This window comes from Mastigoproctus giganteus, chromosome 9 (genome assembly GCF_048544385.1).
Source record: "Mastigoproctus giganteus isolate SK-2022 chromosome 9, ASM4854438v1, whole genome shotgun sequence".
Lineage (NCBI taxonomy): Eukaryota > Metazoa > Arthropoda > Arachnida > Uropygi > Thelyphonidae > Mastigoproctus > Mastigoproctus giganteus.
This window is the reverse complement of record NC_143583.1, coordinates 152,383,592-152,411,334: the sequence shown is the minus strand read 5'-3', so window position 1 is coordinate 152,411,334 and position 27,743 is coordinate 152,383,592. Positions and strand designations below refer to the sequence as shown.

The 27,743-nt window shown below is 36.3% G+C and overlaps 1 protein-coding gene across 1 annotated transcript in view; it reads right to left on the bottom strand.

Moving 5' to 3' along the window:
• Window positions 1-27,743, bottom strand: part of LOC150080822 (glycerol kinase 5) — a 376,684-nt gene that overhangs the window by 191,993 nt on the left and 156,948 nt on the right. The window contains exon 7 of the mRNA XM_090382163.1: window positions 8,397-8,486. Within this exon, the coding sequence (XP_090238289.1) occupies window positions 8,397-8,486 (90 nt within the window). The remainder of the gene's footprint in view (window positions 1-8,396; window positions 8,487-27,743) is intronic.

The window sequence follows — 27,743 nt, the reverse complement described above, 5'->3', positions numbered from 1 at the left end:
ACACAAACCATAAATGTTACAGTTAAGTACAGGTGACCTCTGCTTTACACTGATAATTTGTTCCAGAAAAACAGAGTGCTAAGTGAGTGCCATATTCCCATAATGTAACATATGTATTTGTGAGTTGCGGTCTATACCACCACAACTCACAAATAATAAATGGTAGTGAAAAGACGTCAAATGTCGGTCAAAATATTTAATATTAAAAATCTGTACATATAAAATATTCTCCATTACATACATATATAATTATGTGGTAAGTAACTGCATTATGTATCAAAATTAAACTGCCAATTAAAATCATGAATTAATTAATCCGATGGTCCTGGGCTGTCGAGTTTTCATATCTTTGGTCAATTTTGGGTTGTAGTTTGTCCCCTTTCCTGGTAAACTAAAAGGGATTTTACTTTAAATTCCCCCACAGCATTACCACTCAACAATAAAGTCAACCGATTCTTTGCCGCTTTAATCCTGGCATGTTTTTTCTTCTTTTGATATGAAACTTCTTTTAGGCATTCGTTTCCAAAAAAGTCCTGTTTCATCTATGTTGAAAACTTGTTGAGAAGTATAACACCTCTCTTCAATAATTTTAAGAAGTTCTTTTTTGAAAGTTTCAGCTCCTTCTTGACCTGCACTTATGGCTTCTCCCTGAATTTTAAATCTATCGAATCAGCCCTTACTAGCTTTAAATGGTTCCACATTTTTTTTTATTTTAAGGTGAGCTTTCTTCAGATCATCATATAAGCTAATTGCTTTTTATTTAATAATATTTAACTTAACGGAATTTTGTGTTGGATATCATTTCAATAAAATGATTTAAGTCTCTCCATTTCAATTATAATAGCTGATCTAGCCATAACTAATTTAGTTGTGTGTAGTGGAATAGCTGTCTTTCCCGCTGCTAAAATTAATCCTTTATTTTTTGTAATTGTTCTTACAGTTGAATCTGCCAGTCCTAAATGATTGCACACATCTACTTGTTATTGAATGGAATTGATTTGTTCAAAAAGTATAATTTAATTTTCAAATTCAGTCTTTTTCTTACCTTAGTAGGCTTCGTACCATGTCCAGACATTGTTGCTTTTTAATTGTTATCCGCCATTATTCATCTTTGAAAATGTAACTGTATTGCATTAATTATTATACAACATTAGAATAAACTGTCCATTATCTAACACTGTTCTGAGTGGTGACTAGACTTTGGATAAATGCATATAATGCAAATATTACAAGCAGCGTACTTGATAATTTTTTAAAATGTTGATCTCGGAACTATGTAACAAGCCACCATACTGCAATTCAATTAGCGTGAAAGAAAATTTCACTGAGTGTGGGAAAATATTGCAAGTTGGTGTGGAAACTTTTTAATGCAGTTTTGCTATTCATTTTCAAGCTATCGACTACATCAGATGAAACGTTTTTGTTAAGCATACCAAAAATTTAATCTGTACACTGGTAATAAAGCGTTAGAGTGAGATATGGGTTATAATATAAGAATGCCATTATAGCAAATCAGCGTAGAGTGAACCGCATTATAACGAGGGCCTGCTGTACACACTAACCCTAGTTTTAATCTTTTACGATCTTTCTTATTTAGCTTAATTATTAAGCATTAGTATTTAAATTACATTACACACATTGCATCCCCCCCAGCGTGTGAGAAAGAGATGAATGAGTGAGTGAGGGAAAAAATATATATATTTTTTTTCCATATAACAACCAAAGATACAGGGTTGTTAAAATTAAAGTATCCCTATGTAGAGAGCTCTGGAGTGAGTTCTAAGGCTCCTACTGAAGATAAATTTGGACAACAGGTACAATAAAGAATGCGCTCGCCATTTATTGGGAAAAAAAATTAGTTACAAAATTTGTCATTATATGGCGTTGTATACAAATCACTTGAACAGCACTACAATTATTCAATGTGTCCTCCATTTTGGTAAACCTCAGTTTCAATTCGAAGAACAACATTTTCTACAGCAGTACCTAACATGTCAACTGGAATTGCCAGCACATGATGTCTAATGCTATCCTTCAGAACTGCCAGAGTTTGACATCCTTCACGATACATATGGTTCTTCAAAAACCCCCACAACCAGAAGTCGCATGGGGTGAGGGCTGGTGATTGGGGTGGCCAAGATACCTGGAAACAATGGCTGATAACCCATTCATCTGTAAAATGTTGCCTTAGCAATCTTTGGACACAACGGTGGACGTGGGGTGGCACACCATCTTGCATGAATATGGTATTCTGAAGGTACCCACGCTGTTGCAGCTCTGGTATTGCAAAATTTGCCAACATTTCATAATATCACGTCCAGTCAGTGTTACCTGTTCAAAAAAATACGGCCCAATCATGAATGTGGCCATAAATACACATCACACTGTCACTTTTGGAGAATGAAACGTGACCGCTTGGATAATTCGAGGATTTTCTGTTGCCCAAATGTGACAGTTGTGTGTATTCACTTGTCCATTTAAGCAGAAGTGGGCTTCATCACTGCAAAGGATGTTCCCATGGCCAAGTGATATCCACTGTCATTCGCACCAGAAACTGAAGTGCATATGTGAAACGAATATCTGCATCACCATGCTTTAGCTGCTGTAGCATGTGCATCTTGTAAGGATAGTACACAACACCTGACGCATTACTAGCCTTACAGTGGAATAAGGAATGTCCACTTCACGAGAAACAGCTGACACACTTGCGCTACCACATGGAGGTTGACTTGATAAATCCACAACAGCCATAGCCACATCTGCAACAAGAGAGGAGTCTACTCGTTTTCGACCTCTACCTGGTTGAACACCAAGATGTTCTGTCACTTCAAATTTCACAATCATTTTGCGGACAGCACAAACAGTCATAGGTCCACGCCTTATGCCCTTCTGACGCCGGAATTCTCTGACAGCCGCAGCTGCATTATTGCTGTTCTGATAGTACAGTTTCACTAATAGCGTCATTTCCTGTAATGTTGCTGGCACTGCTGCTGTAGTGCAGGCAAACATCTACAGTATGATTTTGAAGAGAATGCTTTGCTTTTATACAGTACAGTAGAGCTCAGTAGTGGCATTGTGGAAATAGTGCCACTACTGAGCTCCAAATAACGTAAGTTATTTGCATAATCGTAACTAAGATAGTAACATGCCACAATGACAAATTTGTTAACTAATTTTTTTTTCCAATAAATGGCAAGCGCATTCTTTATTGTACCTGTTGTCCAAATTTCTCTTCAATATGAGTCTTAGAACTTGCTCAAGAGCCCTCAACATAGGGATACTTTAATTTTAACAACCCTGTATATAACCTAACAGGAAAAAAATAAATAAATATATAATATATATATATATATATATAAATATATATATATATATATATATTATAAACTATAAGAAAAAAATATAAAAATAGAATGCAAGTTGAGTGAGAATGTGGATTGTGAATAAAGTAAATGTATGTCTCTCCCATCCCCCTCGCCTGGTGGGTTCCCCACTGCCAGTTAACATATCCTACCCCCAGAGTAGGATGGGCAGTTTGACCTTCCTACCAGATTCGGCAAGACATGGACTTGACAACCATCACCAACAAAGACATATTGTTTGTTTGTTTGTTATTTGGTGATTTGTGATTTTTGGTTTTTAGGAGCATTAGCAACTAAGGCCATATTGCTCCGTGAATATGCGGTTGTCATTCCTGACCTTTCCGCCTCCTCCGTATTTGGTGGTGATGGGCTCGAACCCCGGTCTAATCAAGAAGCATGTGCTACACACTGCTGCTCCTTCCCACCCAGCTACGGAGGCGCCTAAGACATACTGTAGCTTTGCCGCCAACACGCCATTTGGCGATCTGAACTGGGAACTCTAAACCGGTTCCCTTTAAAACCCCATCCCCCAGGCAGTGGAGGGAGGAGATGGGTCTCTGTCTCCACCCCTCCCTGCCTCCCCCATACTTCACCTGGTGGGGCTCGTCCCTACTGACCTCTTTGGGGATGCCTACTCTATTGGCGCCTCTGCAGCCAGGTGGGCAGGAGCAGCAGTGCGTAGCACATGCTTCTTGATTAGACCGGGGTTCGAACAGGTGACCACCAAATACGGAGGATGTGGAAAGGTCAGGGAATGACCACCACATATATCCGGAGCAATATGGCCTTAGTTGCTAATGCTCCTAAAAACCAAATAACAGCCTACTCTATCATCCCCATCCTTCTATTTCCCCCACTCTCCAGGTGAAACCAACCGAGTCCCTAACAATTCCACCAAATTCTAATCAACATCTAAAAATTCAACTGCTTTCCCGTAAAGCTTTTTCGACCTTTCCAAATTCTAGTGTCCCCCACCCCTTTTAATATATATATATATATAGAGGTCTTGCTACTGAAATCCTCGGAAAATAGGTGGCGAGGTCTGCCAGAGTACTTAAATAATCTACTGGGTGCCTGACCTGCCTCCTCATGACAAAGTGGGGTCAACGGTGGGTCCCAATAGGCTAAATAGTCAGAGAAACAACAGAACATAACACTACACAACAAAACACTCCCCACACACTTTTTAAATCTCTGGCCTCCACACACTTCTGTTTCACAGTCAAAGAATACTATGCAGAGATGGGGTAAACCCCCCCCCTCCCAGTGCCGTCAGACAACTAACACACTTTACACGCTGCTGCTGCAGAAAACAATCATATAACACAATCTGATTTACTGGCCCATTCTATTTCTCTGTAGAATTGTTCATTGTACTCATTAGAATCATTAAGCCTATAACACTCCTACTCTCATTTTTGCTTTTGCAGTGCTTATGTCACACCAAACTGACTGGACTTCCTTAGATTTTATGTTTTTCTTAAATAACAGCATAACCCCTCCTCCCTTCCTATCCTGTCTATACTTTCTGTACACGTTGTACTCCCAAAATTCCAATTCTGCATTCCTAATATCTGTGTGACACCATGTCTCTGATATCCCAACAATATCTGCCTTTAATGTCTTGACCAGCACTTCAAATTCATCAAATTTATTTACTATACAGCAGGCCCCCGTTATAACGCGGTTCGCTTTACGCTGATTCGCTATAACGCTGTTCTTATATTATAACCCGTATCTGACTATAACGCTGTCACAGATCACTATAACGCTCTTTTACAGATTACATTTTTGACATATTTAACGAAATCGTTTCATTTGATGAAGTCGATAGCTTGAAAATGAATAGCAAAACAGCATTAAAATGTTTCCCACGCCGACTTGAGCAATTTTCCCACGCTCAGTGAAATTTTCTCTCACGCTAATTTAAGTACAGTCACTTGTTACGTAGTTCCGAGATCAACATTTTAAAAAATGATCAAATATATTGCTTGTAATATTTGCGTTATATGCATTTATCCGAAGTCTAGTCATCACTCAGTACAGTATTAGACATCGTGCGTAACGGACAGTTTACTTGAACATTGTATCATAATTAATTCAACCAACGCAGTTATATTTTCGAAGAGCTAATAATGACCGACAGGAATGAAAATGCAACAACGTTTGGGCGCAGTACGAAGACTATAAATGTAAGAAAAAGACTGAATTTGAAAATTAAATTAGACGTTTTGAAGCGAATCGATTCCGGTCAACGACAAGCGGATGTGTGCCATAATTTAGGACTCGCAAATTTAACTGTAAGAACAATTATGAAAAAATAAAGAATTAATTTTAGCAGCGGGAAAGATAGCTGTTCCACTGCAAGCAACTAGGACTAGACCGGCTATTAGGATTGAAATGGAAAGACTAATTTTTTTGAAGATAATATTCCAATGCAGAATTCAGTTAAATTAAATATTAAAAAAGAGAGAGAGAGAGAAAGAGATTAGCCAATACGATGATCTGAAGAAAACTCGCCTAAAAAAACAATGTGGAACCAATTAAAACTGGTAGAATAGATTTAAAATCCCGGGAGAAGCCGCTAGTGCAGATTAAGGAGCCGAAACTTTCAAAAAAGAACTTGTTAAAATTATTGAAGAGGGGTATTATGTGTTATACTTCTCAACAAGTTTTTAACATAGATGAAGCAGGACGTTTGTGGAAACGAATGCCTAAAAGAAGTTTCATATTGAAAGAACAAAAAACATGCCAAGTTTCAAAGCGGCGAAGGATCGGTTGACTTTATTGTTGGGTGGTAACACTGCGGGCCATTTAAAATTAATACCCCTTTTAGTTTATTTGGAAGAGTGCCAAAGTTCAACTCAAAATCCACACATTTTTCATGATTAAATTCATCCATTAAATTAAATCAATTAAATTCATTATTTTAATTGGAATTTTGTTTACTTTTGAGACGCAAGTAGTTACCACATAATTATATGTATGTAATGCAGAATATTTTATATGGGCAAATATTTGAATATTAAATATTTTGACCGACATTTGTGCATCTTTTCATTACCGTTTATTATTGATTAGGAAATATCCTATGGCAGCGACCGCAGCTCACAAATACATATGTTACCTTATGGGAAAGCGGCGCTCGCTTAGCGCGGATTCACTTAGCGCTCTGTTTTTCCGGAACGAATGATCAGCGTTAAGCGGGGGTCACCTGTACTTGTAGCAATGGTGTACATACAAGTATACATGCACCTATTCTTACTGTTAGTTACCCTACCACAGCCGATGTATTTATTTGTTTCATGATGACTCCCACCAGTCCCTGAAACCCCCAGCACCCCACCCTCCAGGCTGCTGTTCATTCTAATAGAAGCAGTGCAAGAATCACTTTCACCTCTGCTTGCGGTACTGTTATTCTTTTAGTCTGTGGATCCCCCCCCCCCCAAGCTAGCAGTTTTCTGACCCACCTAATGCTGTCTCGATAGCATCAGCAAACACTCTTGCACCCCTTCTATTTTAAGTGTATCCCATTCCTGAAGAAGCAGTCTCTCCTGTTAACAAGCACAGACCAAGCTTAGAAAAATTCTACCCCATGAGCCTTGCACAATCCTCCCAGGGTCGAATTAATTGACATGGCTCTCATCATATAATATGACGAGAGCCTTTTCATATCCCCACAATGTCTGTATTTGATGACTTGCACTTCAAAATACAAAGCTGCCAAATTGATTGACAAGGCTCTCTTCACGTACTCACCCCCCATCATCTCTGGGAAGCACTGCAGACACCTTCAATTTCAATCCCAACCCACTACTTTTTCTCAACATTGCTCTGTACTTGTTAATTAATTTCTTAGCTCTCCTGCTCTTAATAATATTAGATGTGTACAACAAACCTTTTGTTCTCTTAAAAAATGATAATGGCTCTTCAACATCATCAACTTTAGCCCCAGGCAGATATACCATGGTCCTATTCACCTGTCCTTTTTGCCCAGTATGTTTCCCATTTTCCTAACAATCAATTTATCAAATATAGCTAATTCCTGTGGGGCAAACGATTATATAGTGCTCTAACTCATATGACCTTATTGTGTATTACGTTGTGGGGGCCAATGTCCATATTATTCAGCTGAGAAACTTGCAATAACTCAGAAGGAAAAAAATCTAACTCCTTCTGCACAAGATCTGCTAAATACAACTCTGGCTGCAAAGACATTTAATAATTCCTCCAGTCTCCAATGGGTTTATCCAAAACCATTCCAAATGAGTAACAAATGATGAACCCACTATACGAGTAACACCAAACCTTTTCCAACCTACATGCAAAAAAAAAAAATAACAATTTTCATGTGTGATGGGAGAAAAGTGATGAAACCCTTCATTCATAATTATAAAAAGGTAACAATACTGGAAATTTCCAAATTAATTTTTTACGCAATTCCACTTATGCTAGATGTGGCTGCAAGAGCATGAAACAAGTTTATCTTCATATAAAAGATACTTTTTTATACTGCAAAATATTTATGGGTGGCCGCATGTCTGTACATTTTCCAATGTTTTCCACTTATGCTACTGTTTTGCCATAGATGCACTATGCTATCACAAAGGACACTGCAACAATCATATCTGAACAACATTATTATTATTAGCCATATGGTGCAAGGAAGCTTGAGGCTTATGCTGCACCAGCCAAAAAAAAAATTATTCCCAAGTTACCCTGAGAGAGAGAGAGAGAGAAGTAGAAAGGAATCACCAAGAAAGAGAAGAATGATGATATCCAGCTCAGGACCCTGGGCATGCCAAGCCCATACTCACCAAATGATTTCACCCCTGAGGTGAAACATGTCAGCATTAAAGTGGTTATCAATCACACTGATTATTACAAAGAAAAAACAATAATCCATAATAACACACTAACAAAGAAAGCATCAATTATTTTCAGAAACAACAAACATAACACACACTTATGCCATAATAATGCTATTTTATTTATAAAATGTAAATGAGAATATTAAAAATGAAGTTTATTTACCATTGCTTTGTTAAACTTCAAAATGCTAGCTGCCAGAAAACGTTTGCTTCGAGACAAAATGTGAAATATACGTGCTACAAACCTCAGGCACTAAAAAAAAACAAATCCTAATCCTTTATAAAAAAATTAATACATCTTTTAACACTATTAAAAGAACATTTTCAATATAATACAAATTTTATTTTAAGAGCAATAAGGTATAATTATGCATATAATAATCCGAACTACTGCAGAAAAGAAGAGATGGATAGATTTAAGAAGGAATTTATTAACATTCTATTTGAATTCCTAACTACAATAATTTTTGAGAAACTGTTCCAGATATAAAGATGTGGGAGAATTAGTGAATTTTATGTTCAATAGTAAAAAGAATATTGGCCAGCCTGTCACGCACTCTACTATATTTTGATGACAGCAAAATGGTATACAATGAATAAGTAAGAGAAAGGGATCATTACTTAATCTAAACAGAACTCTTTTGAACAGAACTGAGGATTATGGGGAATCACACAGATGATTACACACTAGAATATAAGAGCACAAAAAGGACACAGAGTACAGAAAAGGCTGGGGCAGGCCCAGTAATACCACTGTACTCTCCACAATTAACAGTCTCTCTCTCTCTCTCTCTCTCTCTCTCTTTCTCTCTCTCTCTCTCTCTCTCTCTCTCACACACACACACACACACACACACACACACACACACACACAAAAGCCTTCATAAAGTGCTTCCACAATGAAGCCATCAATAAAAAGGTTTGTTATTTGGTTTTTAGGAGCATTAGCAACTAAGGCCATATTGCTCCAGGATATGCGGTGGTCATTCCCTGAATGACCTTTCCGCATCCTCCGTATTTGGTGGTGACGGGCTCGAACCCCGGTCTAATCAAGAAGCGTGTGCTACGCACTGCTGCTCCTTCCCACCTGGCTACGGAGGCGGCCTCAATAAAAAGGAATAAGCTAACTTTGATCAGAACTGCTGCATATATTCAAATATAAGATTGCAGCCAAACACTTACTAAATCCAATTGTAATAATAGGGAGAATAAAAATGAACCCAGGGTTGACATGAAAACTTGTTAGCCAAGGAAATTCAGACTTTATCTCCACTTCACAACCAGGATATCTCTCCACACTTGTGATACCTCCTCAGGAGCTCCAAGAACTCATAATTCTGACAAGAACCCACAGAAGATCCATATGTTATAGGCCTCCACCTAGGAAACTGAGCATTCTAGAGAACAGGTTTATAATTGGTTCAGTCATTTAGCCATTATAATTTATATATGGAAACCATAAATGATAATTAGAATATTTGAATGTGATTTAAATTATTTATTTTTATAGGCTAAGATTTAATAACTAACAAAGCATTTCAGGATTACCTTCTCCTCAACCTCAGTACTTTTATTCATATTTCCCCTTTTCTCACCTTAACTCTCCTGGTAATTGGTCCTTGTATTAATCCTTTCATGTAATTTTGCACAATATCTCACTGGGAAAAATTCCCAAGATTGTTTTAATAATTTCATTACACCTTGGTATCAAAATTCCTTCTAATCACTAGCATCAGTCCCCAAATGTATTTGACTGCACTTTAATGGGCCCGAGCGGGTGTTTTTTTTTTTTTTTTAAGATTTACTTAAAATTTTTGTTTTTCAATTTAGCATTAGCAGTGGCAAATAATGCAAGAAAGCAAGCTTATACAAAATCAGTAAAAAAAACTTCCCATTTCACCTATCCATTCCCTCCAATAGCCTGTCTAGTTCTTCCTTGAATTTATTTAAGCTATTAACGACAGATGGAAGCTTTTTCAGCAATCAATTACCCACTGGCTAAAGGCAAACTTCTCCACATCTATTCTGCAACCATCCTTCCTCAATTTGAATTTATGTCCCCTTGTGTGTAGTCTGAGCAAGAGGAAGTATCCCATCAGTATTGACCTTGCTCAATCTATTTAAAGGCTTAAACACCTCAATCAGATTACCTTGCAGGTACCTAGTCCATATCTTTGTAATTTGCAGAAATGAAGTCTTTCTTGGTAACAGCACCCCTTTGATCTGCTCACAAAACTCGTTGCCCTTCTCTGTACTTGTTCCGGCAACTCTACATCTTTCCTAAAATGAAGCCTCCAGACTTGTATGCAGTACTCAAGGTATGGCTTGACACCACTGCCTTATGCAATGGGTTAATCACCTCCTTATCTCTACTAGCAAAATTCATGTATATCCTTGAAAAAACCCCATGAGTTGTCCATTTTTGTATATCATTTTACAGTGATATACAGGAATTTGTCAATGTTAAACTTCAATTGTCATTTCTCAGGCCATCTGCCTAACTTTTCTAGGTCCTGTTGCAGTAGCATACCGCCATTCCTGTCATTAACCACCCCCGCCAAAGTTTGTATCATCTGCAAACATAGACATTAAACCTGATATGCCTTCATCAATATCATTGATAAATATTGAAAGCAACAATGGGGGACTCCACTAATAACATTAATCCACAAAGAGCAGCATCAATCGATTACCACTCTATCTTCTTCCACTCAACCATCCCTTTATCTATAGCAGCAACTTGCCCTTAATGCCACACTGCTGCAATCTGTACAGCAGTTTTTTTATGCGCAACAGTATCAAAAGCTTTCCTGAAATCCAAGTATATATCAAAATTATTTTTTTCATCCAGTTCCTTTGTGACCACATCGCAGTATCCAATCACACTGGTTAGACAAATTTCCCCTTAACAAACCCATGCTGCGTCTGAAGTATAATTGCAGCTTTTTCTAGATGATCCTGCATTACTACTTTATGTTTGTTTGAAGATACTTAAAATTTGAGTAATCCCCAGATAAAATACCATTTGGGTAATACCATGCTCAAGATGGTGATAACAAGCAAAATGATCTAAGAGTAACTGTACACTGCAGCATTAAGTTCTCTGAGCAGTGTGCACACAGGCTGATAGAACAGTTCATGGCGGTCTGTCAATGATATAGAAAAATTTTTACCAGCATGGACAAGGAATCCCAATGTATAATGCGATGTTTAGACCACATCCTGGGTACTGAATGCTGGTCTGATAGATTCACTTTAGGAGGGATATGAATTTGTTGGAACAGGTACAGGGCAAGGAGGTTAGTCAGGGACACAAGAGAACTTCAATTCTGCAAATTGCAGTACATGGAAACTAGGAAATATATCTGATTGAAATGTTTAAGAATTTGAATGGATTGAGTAAACTAAATGCTGATGGCAACATTACTCTTTATTGGGGACATCAGGGGGCATACATTTAAATTAAAGAAGGATAGTTGCAGGATACATATGCGAAAATTTGCTTCAGTTAGAGACTTAACGATTGTTGGACCAACCTTCCATCTGGGGTTGTGGAAACCAGATGCTAGTTCCCACTAAATGCAATGGCATCAATACTCTTTACTGGAGAGTGCACACATGAGGGGACATACATTTAAATTGAAAAAGGATGGTTGCAGGATAAATATGTGAAAATTTTCTTTCAGCCAGAGAGCTATTGATTGTTTGAACAAACCTTCCATCTAGTGTTGTGAAAGTGGGTAATAAATTTAAAGCAGAATTAGACAACATTTTAGAGGGGATGTACAGATGAGGTTTTATATATTTAACTATAATGGTTTTTATAGTGTTCAGCAATGGTTTACATAGCACCAGTTTTGTGCTGCACAACAGCTTAAACACTTAAGTTGCAATCAGAATAGTTTTCTTATCCCTTTTTTTTTTTCTATTATGTTTCAAACCTGATAATGATTCCCAAACAAGAATTGAAACTTTGCAAAAGTTGGTCAGAATTAATGAAATGTCCCATCATCAACCTGCATCATTTAATTATTATACAAAATTTTAAAATAAAATTTAAACGCTCAGGGCATAATATATTATGATTGCAACACCAGGGTACCTGCCCACCCACTGAGGATAAGCCAATAAGCCTTGAAATTGTGCTGTCCGGGTGGTGATGCCCACTGAGAATAAGTAACAATAATCTTCTCTATTAGTGAAGTGTTACTTATTCGAGGTAGGTGCAATACATGGTAACTCGTTGTGAAGGTAGTCACAACATGAGATACAATTAAATCGATGACTTTACACTGCTAAAGTAGTTTTTCATTATGAGTTGACTATGGTGTATTTATACCGATATTTTATAGACAATTTTGAAATATACACTTGAATAAAATAAAACTTGTTTTTTCTCTCTTTCAATTAGATCTAATATCTTTAATCTACTTAATTATTACCAAACTAAGAATTTTTTAAAGCATCAGCTCCATGTTTAAAATAGTATTTTAAGCTGAAATTTGAATAAGGCTAATAGTTAATAACAGTTAAACAATCTTTCGAGGAAGCCATATTTCATGAAAATACACATTGCATCACTTTGACAGTCAACATGCAGTGTCAAATTTCAATGGAAAATTATTATAGCTGGGGAAGGACGTTACGTGGTTGTTTTCCATTAAGATTAGTACTATATTTAATATCACTCATAATTCACGTGAAATTAATAATATAGTTTATTAAGCTATTCGCCTAAACTACTATACATTAAGGTGACGTTTCAGACATCTTACACATAGGAGAATTATACAGATGCCTAAACTGCCAAATCAAAAAACTGCCAAATCAAAGAACACAAAAAAGATGAACAATATGGAAGAGTTTGAAAGTTCTAAAGGACAGCCCTCCATACATTCCAAAATGTTGATTGACACTTCGGATTTCAACAGCACTAGAATCCTTTCTACAGACAGCCAATACAACAGAAGGAAATTGAAAACAGCCTTCTTCATAAAATGTTTGGAGCCTCATCAATCAATAGAAAAACAAGGAGTTGAATTCAACCAGCAATATTTATCTTTTTGATAAATAGCAGAAGAAATGAAAAACCAGGAAAAGAAAACAGGCCAGATGTCCGGAGGAGTAGTCCACATTCAACCCCCTTCAGACCACAAGAATCACATGCACACCAACCCTGATGTCCAGAGTATGAGGTCAAAGGTCACTACAGGCTTCCACTATACAAGAATCCCAGATCCAGGATAGAAAACTTGGCACAATTCTATTGGACTTACTCCCTCGCTATAAAATAACTGCTGGCAGAACTTCCCTGTATGCACATCAGGTTTCTGGAGCATCAGCAAGAGGAGCCTGTTAGCAGATAACAATTTAATCTCTTTGTATTTACCTAAATTAATATCTGGTTTGTATTGTAATAGTAATTCAAACTTGATACTTTAGAATCATATATCTGTAATTGTAACATTAATTGAAATTGAAAATTGTAATATTGTAATATATTCAAATTTGTAATCCTTTCTATTTTCTGTTCCCCCAACAACATGGTCTGATGATGGGTATTGGTAAGATGCTTGAAATGTCGCCTTAATGTATAGTAGTTCAGGTGAATAGCTAATAAACTATATTATTAATTTCATGTGGTATTAAACATAGTAATAATATTAATGGAAAAATTATTGCTCCATCCCATTTCTTGATATAAAAATACACAGGCTAAATAATTCCCTACATGCAAAAATACAGAAACTCTAAAGACAAAGTGAAAGTGCTTAATTTTTCTTCCCAGCACACATTCAAGCCAGTGTTATGATATATCTCACCCTCAGCATCTTCCAAACACTTATGAAGCAGAGTCTGATGGACAAGCTCATTACATCAGCAACACCTTGCAACAACAGACTTCATAAATAAAACAATGAGGTATATCATCCATATTTTCAAAGGCAATTCATTATAGCTAAGTGGATAAATGGGGCTCACTCATAACCCCAGCCCTGTTCAGAGCCATACTTAAACTTGATGAGAATCCTAAATACCCTCACATACACTAAACTAACTTATTTTTCTGGCAAGATTAGAATTTTACCTGCTGTCTTAACAGAATAAAAATTCAATCAAAAATAATATAACCCAGATTGTCTTCAATCTGACAAACATTATTTAATTATATTTTCATTATAATTCCCACAATATCATTGTAAATTGATGCAAAAAACGTCACATGCCACAAAGCAGTTCTAGTATTCCTGCAAGCAGCAAGCAACAAGCAAGCACTGAACATAAAAATTCTGTAGCACTCCAAATAAATCGCATAGGTTTGAAAACTTTATTTTTCAAAAAACAAAAATGAAATTTTGTCGGTACAGTTACTGAGTTTTTGTTTAGGTGACTGAGCATACCGGGATGCCCCAGGCAAATATTTTAAGTAAACTTTTTGGTTCATATGCTTTTAGGTAATATACCTTCACAACAACAACAACTCTGAAACAGTACATTATATGTACTGCTTTGGGGGGGTGGGGGGAGAGGTGGGGAGAGAGAGAGAGAGTGGCAGCTACCTTTTCCTACAGTTTTCACTGATAGTTGAACTATACATGGAATATAAATACTACACACAAACCATTCTGTGAATACTGTTAACAACAGCTCACCTCATATTTTATTATGCTGGAATGGATCCTTCTTCTCCACCATGAAAAATGGTCATATTTTGTTAATCACTGTTGAATGTTATGTAATATACATATAATATACAGGGTGATTCACTACCAGTGCGACAAACTTGCAGGAGGTGTAGGGGGCACAAAGACTAATCGGAATCACATAGCATTGCAGGGTCCGAAATGCCTTCGTCATGCGGTAGAGGACGTTGAATGGGAGGTCGCGTGAACAGTGATCCCGTTGGAAGTCAGCATTTGCGAACCGTTTCTGTTGAAGAAACCAAGTAGCAAAAGTCCTCCGGAGTGGATAATCCGCAGGCTCCAATGATTGGACGCGTTGCAGATGGTATGAACTCATTTGGTTTGCTGACAGAATCCTCCATGCAGTGGATTGGAAAATACCCAATCGTTGGCCTATCACTCAAGTACTCGTACTCAGATTGCCTTCTGCAAGACGTAGGACATTCTCCTCATTGTCTGGCGTCCTCGTCGTTTACTCTCGATTCATGGTACCTCTCATGAAACAACCAGTCTCACGTAACCTTCTATGCACACATGCGAAAATCATATGATGAGGAGCACGCCTGTGCGTGAAACATTCCTGGTACAAGCGCGGAGTGGCGCACCCGTTACAGTCCGCAGCTCCATACGCGAGGTGCATGTCGGCCAGTTCAACGTTTGAATACTCGTCCATCCTACTGCCTCGGGAACCGGTTCGCAAATGATCCTGCTGAATTCCAGCGGGATCGCTGTTCAAGCGACCTCCCATTCAACGTCCTCTACCGCATGACGAAGGCATTTCGGACCCTGCAATGCTATGTGATTCCGATTCGTCTTTGTGCCCCCTACACCTCCTGCAAGTTTGTCGCACTGGTAGTGAATACATGAATTTCCCGTGGTATACATGAATTTCCCGACTTACATAATGCTTGACTTAGAGAAATTCGACTTTACATAAGTTTTTGCTCGCTGCTGCAAACTTAAAAAGAATTCGTGGAAACGTATTTTGATTCTCATAGGAATAAATGGAGGTATCGCGAAAATATCATAATGTGAACCCAATAACACATTGTTTTTTTGTTTTTTTTGTAATTCGTTCCAAGTCCTTGGAAGTTGAAAATTTTGCTATATAACTAAGAAGAAATCTTTATTGTACAGTAAAGATACAATAAGCTATTTATCTCTCTAAAAGGTCATATTTATAATGGAAATTTCACTACCCTTTCATCATTATCATATGCTCCAGTTATAAGAATCAATTTTGAACGCCTTTGTGATATTTTTCTAAAGGACATTTCTGGAGGTCTCGACCAAAAAACAATATGCACTTTCCAGTTTATTGGGCTTTTCTGTTAGTGCATCTAATTATAAATGGGTAGTAAACTCGATCTTACTGCATTTGCGATAATACCGATAACTGCAATTTTGTAGGTTTTTATGCTATTATGGTGAAATGTGTTCCCCTTCACTGAAATCTTTAATCATAAAAAACAAATTTTGAGAAACTTCTCTTCATTCCTATTTACGTATTACAATGATGATAGGAAAGCGACCAACGGAAAGTGCAAGTGATGGTAGTGCCAGGAAACGAAACAAAATTGATTTAGAAATGAAGATGAAAATGATTAAGAAGTATGAAGTAGGATAAAGTTTGTCATCTATTGCAAGGGAATTAAGTCTCGCTGCTTCAACAGTGAATACTATTTTAAAGGACAGTGCATGTATAAAAGAACATGTTAAAGGATCAACGCACTTAAGATCAACAGTGATCACAAAACAGCATTCAGGTGCTATATCGAAGATGGAACAGCTGTTAATAATATAGATGGAAAATCATACTTAGAAGCAAGTGCCTCTGAGTCTAATGACCATTCAAGCAAAAGCAACTAGTGTTTATAAAGATATTAAGGATAAGTACGGCAAGCACCAACCCAAGTTTTTGGCAAGCAACGAGTGGCTTAATAGGTTCAAGCATCGCGCAAGTTTCCATTGTGCTAGATTCTGCAGCTGCAGAGAAATTGATGTGCTGGTAAAAATTAATGATGAAGGCAGCTGTTCAATGCAGAAAATTTTTAACGGTGACGAGACTGCTCTGTATTGAAAAAAATGTCGGATCAAACATACATTGCGAAAGAGGAAAATACAATGCCAGATTTCTAGGCGTCAAAAGATGGGGCTAATGCAGCGGGAGATTACAGATTAAAACCACTGCTTGTGTACCATTCTGGAAATCTTCGTGCATTTAAGGGCATCAATAAAGCCACCCTACCCATGCATTTCTGATCAAACCAGAGAGCATGGATAACAATATTTCTCTTCAAGGATTTGTTTAGATGCTGCTTCATTCCTGAGGTTGAAAAATAATGTAAAGACAACCATGTTCCTTTCAAGATTTTGCTTCTATTAGATAATGCTCCTGGACATCCTGCACATCTAGATGATTTCAATTCGAACGTGAGAGTCATATTTCTACCGCCAAACATGACTTCACTCATCCAACCTATGGATCATAATGTTATTTCGAATTTAAAAGCATACTATTTATGCACAACATTTGCTCAGGCACTGTCTGCAGTAGATGAGAAAAAAATTGTGTTAAGAGACTTTTGGAAATCTTACAATATTTACTACGCCATCTTAAATATTAATAAGGCCTGAGCAGAAATTACTAAAAGTTTTTTAAATGGTGCGTGGAAGAAAATATGCCCACGGCATTTGCAGGCAGCAATAGTGAAAGAAGAACATGCTGACGAAGCTCAAGATGAACCAAATGAGGAGCCAAGACGCTCCATCACCAGAGAGAGAGAGATGGCAATGGCATTTTGTGAAATTGCATCGGAAATGGCGAGGTTTAAGATGGATCCTGACAGTGAACGATTCTTAAAAGTTAACAGAGGGGTGAATGATAAACTCGCTTTCTTGCTACAAAGAAATCTACGATGAAAATAAAAAGGCCACCATCTAGTCATCCATTAATATGTTCTTTTGTAAGGTTGAGCAGCTGACCCCCTTCTAAATCTCCACAGCCCTCAACCTCCGTAGTGGTGTACTTATCAGCTGAAGACGTCAATTCTGGCAACGATGCTTGAAAACTTACTGATGCTATGCCTGTCTCTCTCTTTTTTTGTAATTTTATAATTTTAAAATTTTTTTAAATCGCATGCTTTTGTAATTTTTCCTGCGCATGAAATAAAAAATTGAATAAATACAATAAATAATTCTATTTACATGTCCATTGAACATTTCATTTTTGATTCAATCAATTTAGTGAGCACAGTTTCAAGTGCTGCACAAGAATGGGGGAAATTCTGACTTACGTAGCGTTTCGCAGAACGCAACTCTTATGTAAGTTGGGGAGTTCCTCTATATATACCGTATTTCCCCATGTATAAGACGCACCTAAATTTTAGGGCACGAAATTTGAAAAAAAAAATGTATTACATAAAGTTATTGAACTCAAGTTTTATTCATCATAAAATTCATACAACTCCTCATTACTTGAATTCAGCACTGTACGAAAATCTTTTCTGAGCCATTTCTGGGCAGAACGTGGCAAAACGTAACCTAATATACCGGTAACAAGTGCGAAACAATGAGCGCAACGACAACAAGCGCAAAAAAGCGGGAAATGCAAGTAAAAAAATCTACAACCACTGTATAAGACGCACCCAGTTTTCTTCTTCTTCAAGAGAAGTGTTTCCATTTACAATGGGTTTCCTCAGCCTACAAGTTATTTCTTGTTAAGAATTTTTTCCCGCCATAAAGTGCGGTTCAAGGTGTCTTGGTCAGTTAAGCCTCGGGCTGTCATGCACTCCCGTACTCCATCCATCCATGTCCTCCTAGGTCTTCCTCTTCTCCTTCTTCCAGGAGGTATCCATTCCAGGATAGCCTTTGGATATCTGTTTTCTTGCATCCGTTTTACATGTACATACCATGTTAGATGCTTTTCTTTGATGGTGTCAATAATAGTCCTTTTCACTTCCATTTTTTCCCTTATGTCTTCATTCCGTTTTCTGTCTCTTCTAGAAGTTCCTGCTGAGCGTCTCCAAAAATCCATTTCTGTGGAGAGCAATTTGTTTGCTGCTTGCCTATTCAATGTCCAGGTTTCCGCTCCATACAATAGAAGACTTTGTACAATCGTTTGAAATATAAGTTTCTTTGTTTTATTTAGGATATTTTTGCTCCACAGAACAGAGTTTAACATGCCAATAGCCTTTCTGCCATCTGTAATTCTCTTATTGATCTCTGCTTGGGATGATCCATCACTTTGTAAGATTGATCCCAAATATTTGAATTTATCGACTTGTTTGATTTTAAAACCTGCAATATTTAGAACGTGTCCTGGCCCTGAAGACAACATTTCAGTCTTGCTAAAATTGATTTTTAGACCCCATTGTTTATATTCCTCAAACAATTGACGACATGCATACTTTGCATCTTCTAAGTCTTGTGCTATCACCACCTGATCATCTGCAAAAAGTAAATTGTGAATAAAGGCATTCTTATTAATCGGCAATCCCATTTTATTACGTTTTTTTGACCAGGATCTTAGGCAGATGTCGATATAAATTTTGAAAAGTGTTGGTGACATGCAACAACCTTGTAATAAGCCTTTTGAAGTGTGGAATTCAGGTGACAAAGCTGATCCCACTTTAATTCTGCATCTCTTATTCCTTTACAGGAATAATAGATGCAGATACTGGGTGCTTCTGCATCTATTATTCCTTTACAGGATAATAGATGCAGGAGCACCCAGTTTTTAGACCCCAAATTTTTCGAAAAAAGGTGCGTCTTATACATGGGGAAATACGGTATATTTTTTGATCTTTATTCTATTTAAATAACAATACAAAAAAAAAAAAAAGTTGAATAATTACAACACTTTGATGCATTTGCAACAATATACACTAAAACTTCAATTCCCCCATACATTTTTATCAGAAAAACTTATAGAAACTTATAAAGATTATATTGCCAAACTACTTCATTTAATCTTCATTAAAGATTAACTGAAGTAGTTTGGTGTTCTACACTAAAAGCCAACCAAAATTCATCATGGTTTACTTAAGAACTTTATCAATAGCTACTGCATTACTCTTTTCTGGTTCTCAAACTTTTTTGGTCTCAGGATCCCTTTACACTCTTAAAAATTATTGAGGACCCCCAAAGAGCTTTTGTTTATGTGAGTTATATCTATTGATATTTATTGCATTAGAAATTTAAACTGAGAAATTTTTTAAATATTTATATATTAATTCATTTAAAAATAACAATAATAAACCCATTACATGTTAACATAAATAACATATTTTTTATGAAAAATAACTACATTTTCCAAAACAAAAAAAAAAAAAATTAGTGAGAAGAGTGGCATTCTTTTACATTTTTGCAAATCTCTTTAATGTCTGGCTTAATAGAAAACAGCTAGATTCTCATAGCTACTTCTGCATTCAATCTGTTGCGATGTGTTATTTTCATTGAAGTATATAAAGAAAATCTGGCCTCACACAGATAGGTAGTTGGAAAAGGGAGGAGTATTTTAATAGCCTTTTCAGATAACTATGGATATTCTCCTTTGATACTACACCAAAACTCCTAATGGTCTTAAAATATTATTATGAAAACAGTTTTGACATTGATCCCCTGGGGATTCCTGGGTCTGAGGAATCTGCAGGGGTTTGTGGATCACACTTTGACAACCACTGCATTACTGTATTTTAGTATTAGTAGTGGCAAATGACACAAGAAAGCAAGCATATAAAGCATCAACCAAAAAAAAAAAAAACTACACACTTCGCTTATCCATACCCTCTAAGAATTTGGCTAGTTCTTCCTTGAATTTACTCATACCACCTACTTCCGCAACAACAGACGGAAGTTTGTTCCAACAATCAAACACCCGCTGACTGAAGTCAAACTCCTGTGCATCTATCCTGCAACAATCCTTCCTCAACTTGAATTTATGCAAACCTTTCTTGGTAAGAGAACTTTTATCTCTGCTAGTAAAGTTTCTGTACATCACTGACAAAACTCCATGAGCAATCTTGGCAGCCTGTCTGCACTGTTCAGAGAATTTCATATCTAACTGCACAATTACTCCCCCAGGTCTTTTTTTATATTACACTTTGTCTGTGATACTATATCTAGAAAACTATCATTCAGGTAGCAATCCCTGTATTATCAATATATCGCACTGAAATTCTATTTTCTGAGGAACTTCTTTGTCATCCATATTTACCTACAAACAATTCAAGTGGGAAGTGATTAAACCTTAATTACAGATGTGCAGTCCGTCCGATCCTGAACGCATCCAAACTTACAATTTCCTCTCCTCGATTAAGTTAACACTTTAATTTGATTTATCTTCAGATTTTAGAGTTGTTAAACAAATGATATAGCTGTACATAAAATTTTACATTATTTTTTCGTATTCTTTTTCATCCGTATAACTGTTAGGCATTGGAGCCTGCTAGTCATACCATCTTCTGACAACGGCTCTTCCCAGGAGGTTTATAATGTAGTATTTATTTTGGAATCTTTGACTAGCCATTCTCTGCACATTATCTCTTCATCTTCTCCTATCACGTATGTGTTCGATTATTGTTTTTTATCTTTAGTTCTTCCATTATATCTAGGGGTTTTTTTTTTTTGTTTTTTTTTTTATCACGTCTGGTATAGCCAGCACTTCTCATAAATCATCTCTGCAGCTGCTATTCTTCTTTCATCCTTCTTACGCATAATCTAAACCAGTGGTTTCCATCCTTTGAGTATAATCCTTCTTAACTTAAAAACATTTCACGATCTCTCTTCCTCTACATGCCAATAGGCTTTTTTAATTATTGAAACACTTAATGCTAAACTCAGTCACCATTTTAAATAAAATCACTTTTTAATAATCAAAAGAATACATAGATTTAAAAAATAGTGCAAATCTTCATAATAAATACATTGGATTCCGATTATTTGGACATATGAATGTTCATATGTACATATTACCGGTTAATCGGGGCAGCTGTTTATTTGGGGCAAATCTTAAAAAACAGAAACCAATCGAAAAAATAGCAAGGGTTTACTTCGCTTAATTGGGACAGCATGCCGTTTAATCGGGGCAGGAGACCGCAGCACTGGAGATTACCCTACGATTGTCTCTGACGGTACCACATGGTTCGGTCGAAATTCCGGAGGTCACAACCATAAAACAATAAAAACAATTAGCAGTCACCCGTTTACTGGGATTTTCTGTTAGTGAAATCTATCATAAATGGACAGTAAACTCGATCTTACCGAATTTGCGATAATACTGAGAGCTGGAATTCTGTGGGTTATTATGGTGAAATGTGTTTACACTTCCATGAAATCTTCTATCATATAAAAAAATTAATTTTCAGATCTTCTCTTCATTCCTATTTTTAAAGCTTTGTAACTCGTTACTCGATTCTCTTGCAATTTGTGTGTGCTGTGTTCTTTGTTATTGATTGCTTATCTTTTTACTGTTTTAAATTTTAATCCCTCCACCCACAAATGCCAGTGAACAGAAATGTCAACTAGTTCGTATGTACATATTAATTATTCCAATTATCATGTATATTCTTCCGATTTTCATGTATCATTTAATTTTTTAATTGGTAAGGTAATAAAGGGTAAATTTGTGCTTAATATATCTTTGCTTCTATAGCCTGTGAATAATATTCCTCCTATTTTTGCTAATTAGAATCGCTGTTTAATAGAATTAAAATTCAATTCACAAATGCGATCACAATGACTGGCACTTACTGCACATCGTATAGTGAATGGTATTTTACTATGTTAAGTTCGTTGTAATGTGATTTGATTGTACAGTTAACTAATTGTAAAAGGGGGGGGGGGTACATTGTATTTTTAACTATTTACGTGAAACTTCGGATAATTGGGGCAGCTGCTTAATTGGGCCAAAATGTACTAGTCCCAATGTGTCCCAAATAACCGGAATGGACTGTATATTGCAATTAAGTAGGTGGAAATAAGTTGATAAACACCTTCATTTGGGTGAAATTGAAGAAAATCTGTCCCCTCATACATTTACCCCAGTGTACAAAATACAATTAGGAAATTATACTTTTGGATGATAATAATAAAAAATTTACAATAAATATGAATTAAAAATGAAATTACTTAAATAAAACAATGAAAGTGACATTAATATGAAAGGTAAATTATGGAAAGAAAAAAAAAACATCCAAATAATAAGGGGGAGTACCATCTATATATAGGTATATATAATCACTCAATGAGATGGCTGGTGCTATTTCGCAGATATCACAGTTTGAATGTCTGGCTGAAGTGGTGATAGTCTCAGCAGTAAATCTGGTTCCACCTCCATCTTGTTTTTGTACTTTGATTTCAGTGCAACAAGTGCAGAAAATCCACTTTCGCAAACATATATCGTGCAAAAGTCATCAAGTACTTTACAGCTTTATCAGATTATTCTGAGTATTCAGAAGAAGGTGTAATCAAAAATCATCCAGATTCTTTTGGGGGGAAAGACTAGCTTTAAAAAGTTATCACATGAAAGTTCTATTAAGCTAACTTGTTTTTTTGATGTCAGAATTGTGAATACTGAATTATCAACAACACAAAGAGGTTTCTAATCCAGTCATATCCTGAATCAGAAACAGAAAAGTATGCATGCAGCTATATGTGGAGGCACTTATGTCACATTTTACTTGTCTGAAAGATGCATTTGAGATTAAAACATCTGATAGATGAAAATAAGAAAATCAATCTCCAAATCATAAAACAATTCCTAGATTGATTGATTCAATCAATAAGACCACAGATCTAATTTCGTGATGATAGATTCTATTTTTCCTGAACTTTAATTATATTTATGGATTTTTCCTGAAGACTCAGGTTAAGTTCATTCATCATCATCATCAGAAATTTTCAATCCACTGCAGGATGAAGGCCTCTCCAGCAACTTTCCAGTTCCTTCTGTTTTGAGCACTGGCCATCCATTTACTACTCAGAAACTCATGAATTTCATCTATCCATCTCCGTCTTTGTCTTCCAGGTTTTCTTCTAGCTCCTCTTGGGTACCATTCTGTTAATTTCTTAGTCCATCTGTCATCATGTCTTCGAGCTATGTGTCCTGCCCAAGACCATTTTAGTTCTTTAGTTTTGATAAGAATGTCCTTTACTTGAGTTTGCTGCCTAATCCATGTGTTTCTCTTCTTGTCTAACAGTCTGATTCCCAATATAATTCATTCTATTCTTCGCTGTGTAGTTCTTAGCTTCTCTTCCATTCTTTTGGTGAGTGCCCAAGTTTCACTTCCATAAGTCATGGTGGGGAGTATACATTGGTTCATTATTTTACGTTTCAGACAAACTGGGATATTGCTCTTCAGTATGTGACTATATTTCCTGAATGCTATCCATCCAAAATTTATTCTTCTCTTGACTTCCAGCCATTTATCATTATTACAGCTAATAACTTGTCCCAGATAAGTATATGACTCCACCTTTTCAATTACTGCTCCTTCAATCATTATTTCCCTTTCCGTGGCATACTTGTTCATCATTACTTTTGTTTTAGCCATATTCATCTTTAGTCCAAAATCCTTACTAACTGTGCATAACTGATTAAGATTTTCCTCTAATTCTTTGGGATCGTGGCTTATGACCACAATGTCATCTGCAAATCGTAAATGGTTTAGGTACTCTCCGTTCACATTGACTCCTTTCTGCGACCAGTCTAATCTTTTGAAAGCTTCCTCAAGGGCAGCAGTAAACAGCTTCGGAGATATTGTGTCTCCTTGTCGAACTCCTTTCTCGATTTTAAATTTGCTACTGTCTTTGTCTAGTCTAATAAAGGATGTAGCACTCTCATATATTTTCTTCAAAATCATAATATATGGAGTATCTATGCCTTGTCTTTCCAGTGCCCGAAACATTGCCTTATGCTGTATGGAGTCAAATGCCTTTTCATAATCCACAAATGCCAGGCATAATGGTATTTTATATTCATTTGCTTTCTCCATTAGCTGTGATATTACGTGAAGGTGATCCATAGTTGAGAATCCTGTCCTAAAGCCAGCTTGCTCTTTCGGTTGATTCTCATCAAGTATTCTTTCTAATCTGTTAGTAATGACCCTTGTGAACAACTTGTAGATATGGGATAACAAGCTAATTGGTCTATAATTTCTAATTTCTGATTTATCTCCTTTCTTATGCAGCAAAACTATGATTGCATTATTCCACTGCTTAGGCATCACACCTTTTCTAATGCACTTTGTGAAGAGCCTTGCCAGTTTTTGTGTTATGTCTCTTCCTCCCAATTTTAACAACTCCTTTTAACAACTTAATGAACTAAGTTCATTAAGGTGGCCAAAAATATCAGCTAAGAATGCCAACTTTACTAAGCAAGAAAATTCATCAAAACAATGCAAATACTGAAAATTTTATTGAAGCAGAAAAATTCTCTCAATTCATCTCACAAGTCAAATAGGCAAATACGAACTCAAGAAAGTCAACAAATTTCATTATGGAAGAGTAATTGATGGTGATCTGTGCCCATTTCCTCATAGGGAGCTGCATAAATTCTTGAATTCAAAGGACAAGCCTTAATGAAATTAATAGTTATAACTCTTAATATTATTAACAGTGAGGCCTGACATAGCTGGGTGGTCAGGAACAAAAGTTCAGTAGCGCACACTCTTTGAGTGAACCATGGTTCTAGCCCATGACTGCTAAATGCAATTAACAACTGTATTTATTGTAAACACTCCTTTGACCTGGTGGCTGTGCCAGAGTACAAAAAAGAACATATACAGTACAAGCAGTTCTCGCTTTACGAGTTCCCGGGTTTACGTGTTTTTTTTTTTTTTCAAGTATCAACAAAATCGAAAATATGAACATTAATTGCAAAAAATGAATGTTAAACATTCATAAATACCGCATTTTAAACCACACACGTAGCTATACAATACAGTGTACACCGCTTTATAATATTAATCCGTTATCATCGTATCGATAAAATATCATAATGTGAACCCAATAACACATTGTTTTTTGGTAATTCAATCCACAACCTCGGAAGTTCAAATTTTCACTATATAACTCCCTAAAAGGTCATTTTTATAGTGTAAATTGTATTAGTTACCAATTCAAATCATTAAACGCACTACACTTTCATCGTTATCACGACCATAAAAACAATAAAAACAATTTGCACTTTCTGGCTTATTGGACTTTTCTGTTACTGCAAGCAATTATAAATGGGTAGTAAAGTCGATGTTATTGCATTTGTGAAAATACCGATAGCTGGAATTCTGTGGGTTTTTACGTTATTATGGTGAAATGTGTTTGCCCTTTACTGAAATCTTTAATCGTATAAAAAACAAATAAATTTTCAGAATCTTCTCTTCATTCCGTTTTTTTTTAAGCTTCCTAAACTTGTTACTCCGCGAAAATCGTGTTAGCTGCAATTTGTGCGTTATGTTAAAAAATGCTTATGCATGCTATTGAAATTTATAAAGAAAAGAGAAGATTATCTTGGAAATAAATGCCTCTTAACGCATTTCTGAAGAAGACGACTCCTCGTGCAACAAACCAACGAGTGCCGAGCCAATAATAAGTGATCAACGAGCATGCATTTAGTCATTGATGATGATGAATAATAAACATTCTTTAACATTTGTAAGTCATAAATAATTTCTCTATTATTATAATTTGCTTGATTTTACAGGCTATGTTTTCATTTCTTAGGATAAATCAATCATTGCTTAAACATAAACTAATTAGCTAACTTCACTGTTGATAACATAACCCCTATTTTTAACATTATGTCTATGGGAAATAAATTCCCGTTTTATGAGCCCACGCTAGGAACGAATAAACTCATAAAGTTGAGAACTACCTGTATATTGTTTTTACGGATTCCTCCAAAACTGTCTTTACTCAATAGCATGTTTTTTTTTTTTTTACATTCCTAGTGATTGTCTGTGGATGCAGCAATGAATAAATTTTGCTTTTGATGCTACAGATTTCACCTAAGCATGAACTTCACTATTTCCAACACATTTTGACAAACTAAAATGTGTCAGAATCAATAGTACTTTACTTTAAGAAATCACTGAGAATTTTAAAAATTATATTTGAAGCGGCTCATTTCCACTTCAAGAGCAAATCCTCATTTATACTTCCATTCCACCCTAATAAATGCCAAAATGTTGGATAAGTCTGCAATGTCTGTTGATTCATCAAGTTGAATAGCATAGAAATGTCTATTGTGTATCCTTGTAATCATCTGTCCATTAATGTCCTTGGCCGCATCTCCAATTCTGCATTGAATCATATTATTTCACAGCGAGATAGCATTAATTTCCTTGCAAGTCTCTCCCAGCATTGTACTCACCATTTCTTTTGCTGCGAGTTGTATTAACTTTTTTCCTATATTGTGTGGCTTTCCTGCCTTTGCTATTAGAAGAAATACTTGATAAGAAGCTTCTACTGTCTTTAAAGTGCTACTACCTATAGCTATATGCTGCAACAAATTGCTATGTTTCTTTAATTCTTTGAGTTTCCTAAAGAAGAATTCCACTGGCTTAGATGCACAGTCACTATGCTGGATTCCAAATGTCGGTGAAGTTTGTTAATCCATCATTCGAGAGCACCTAGTAACAAATCACACCCAATGGTCTTTGGTAAGCTTCAGAACTAGTCCAAGTAAACATCATCCTTTGCCCCTGACAGCCATACTCTAGTCCTATTCCACCTATTCTTTTTGCACAATATACTTCCTATTTCCTTGACAGCAGGTCATCCACAACAACTAGCTCCTGTGGAACGAGCGTATTCTGCCTTGGGAGTTG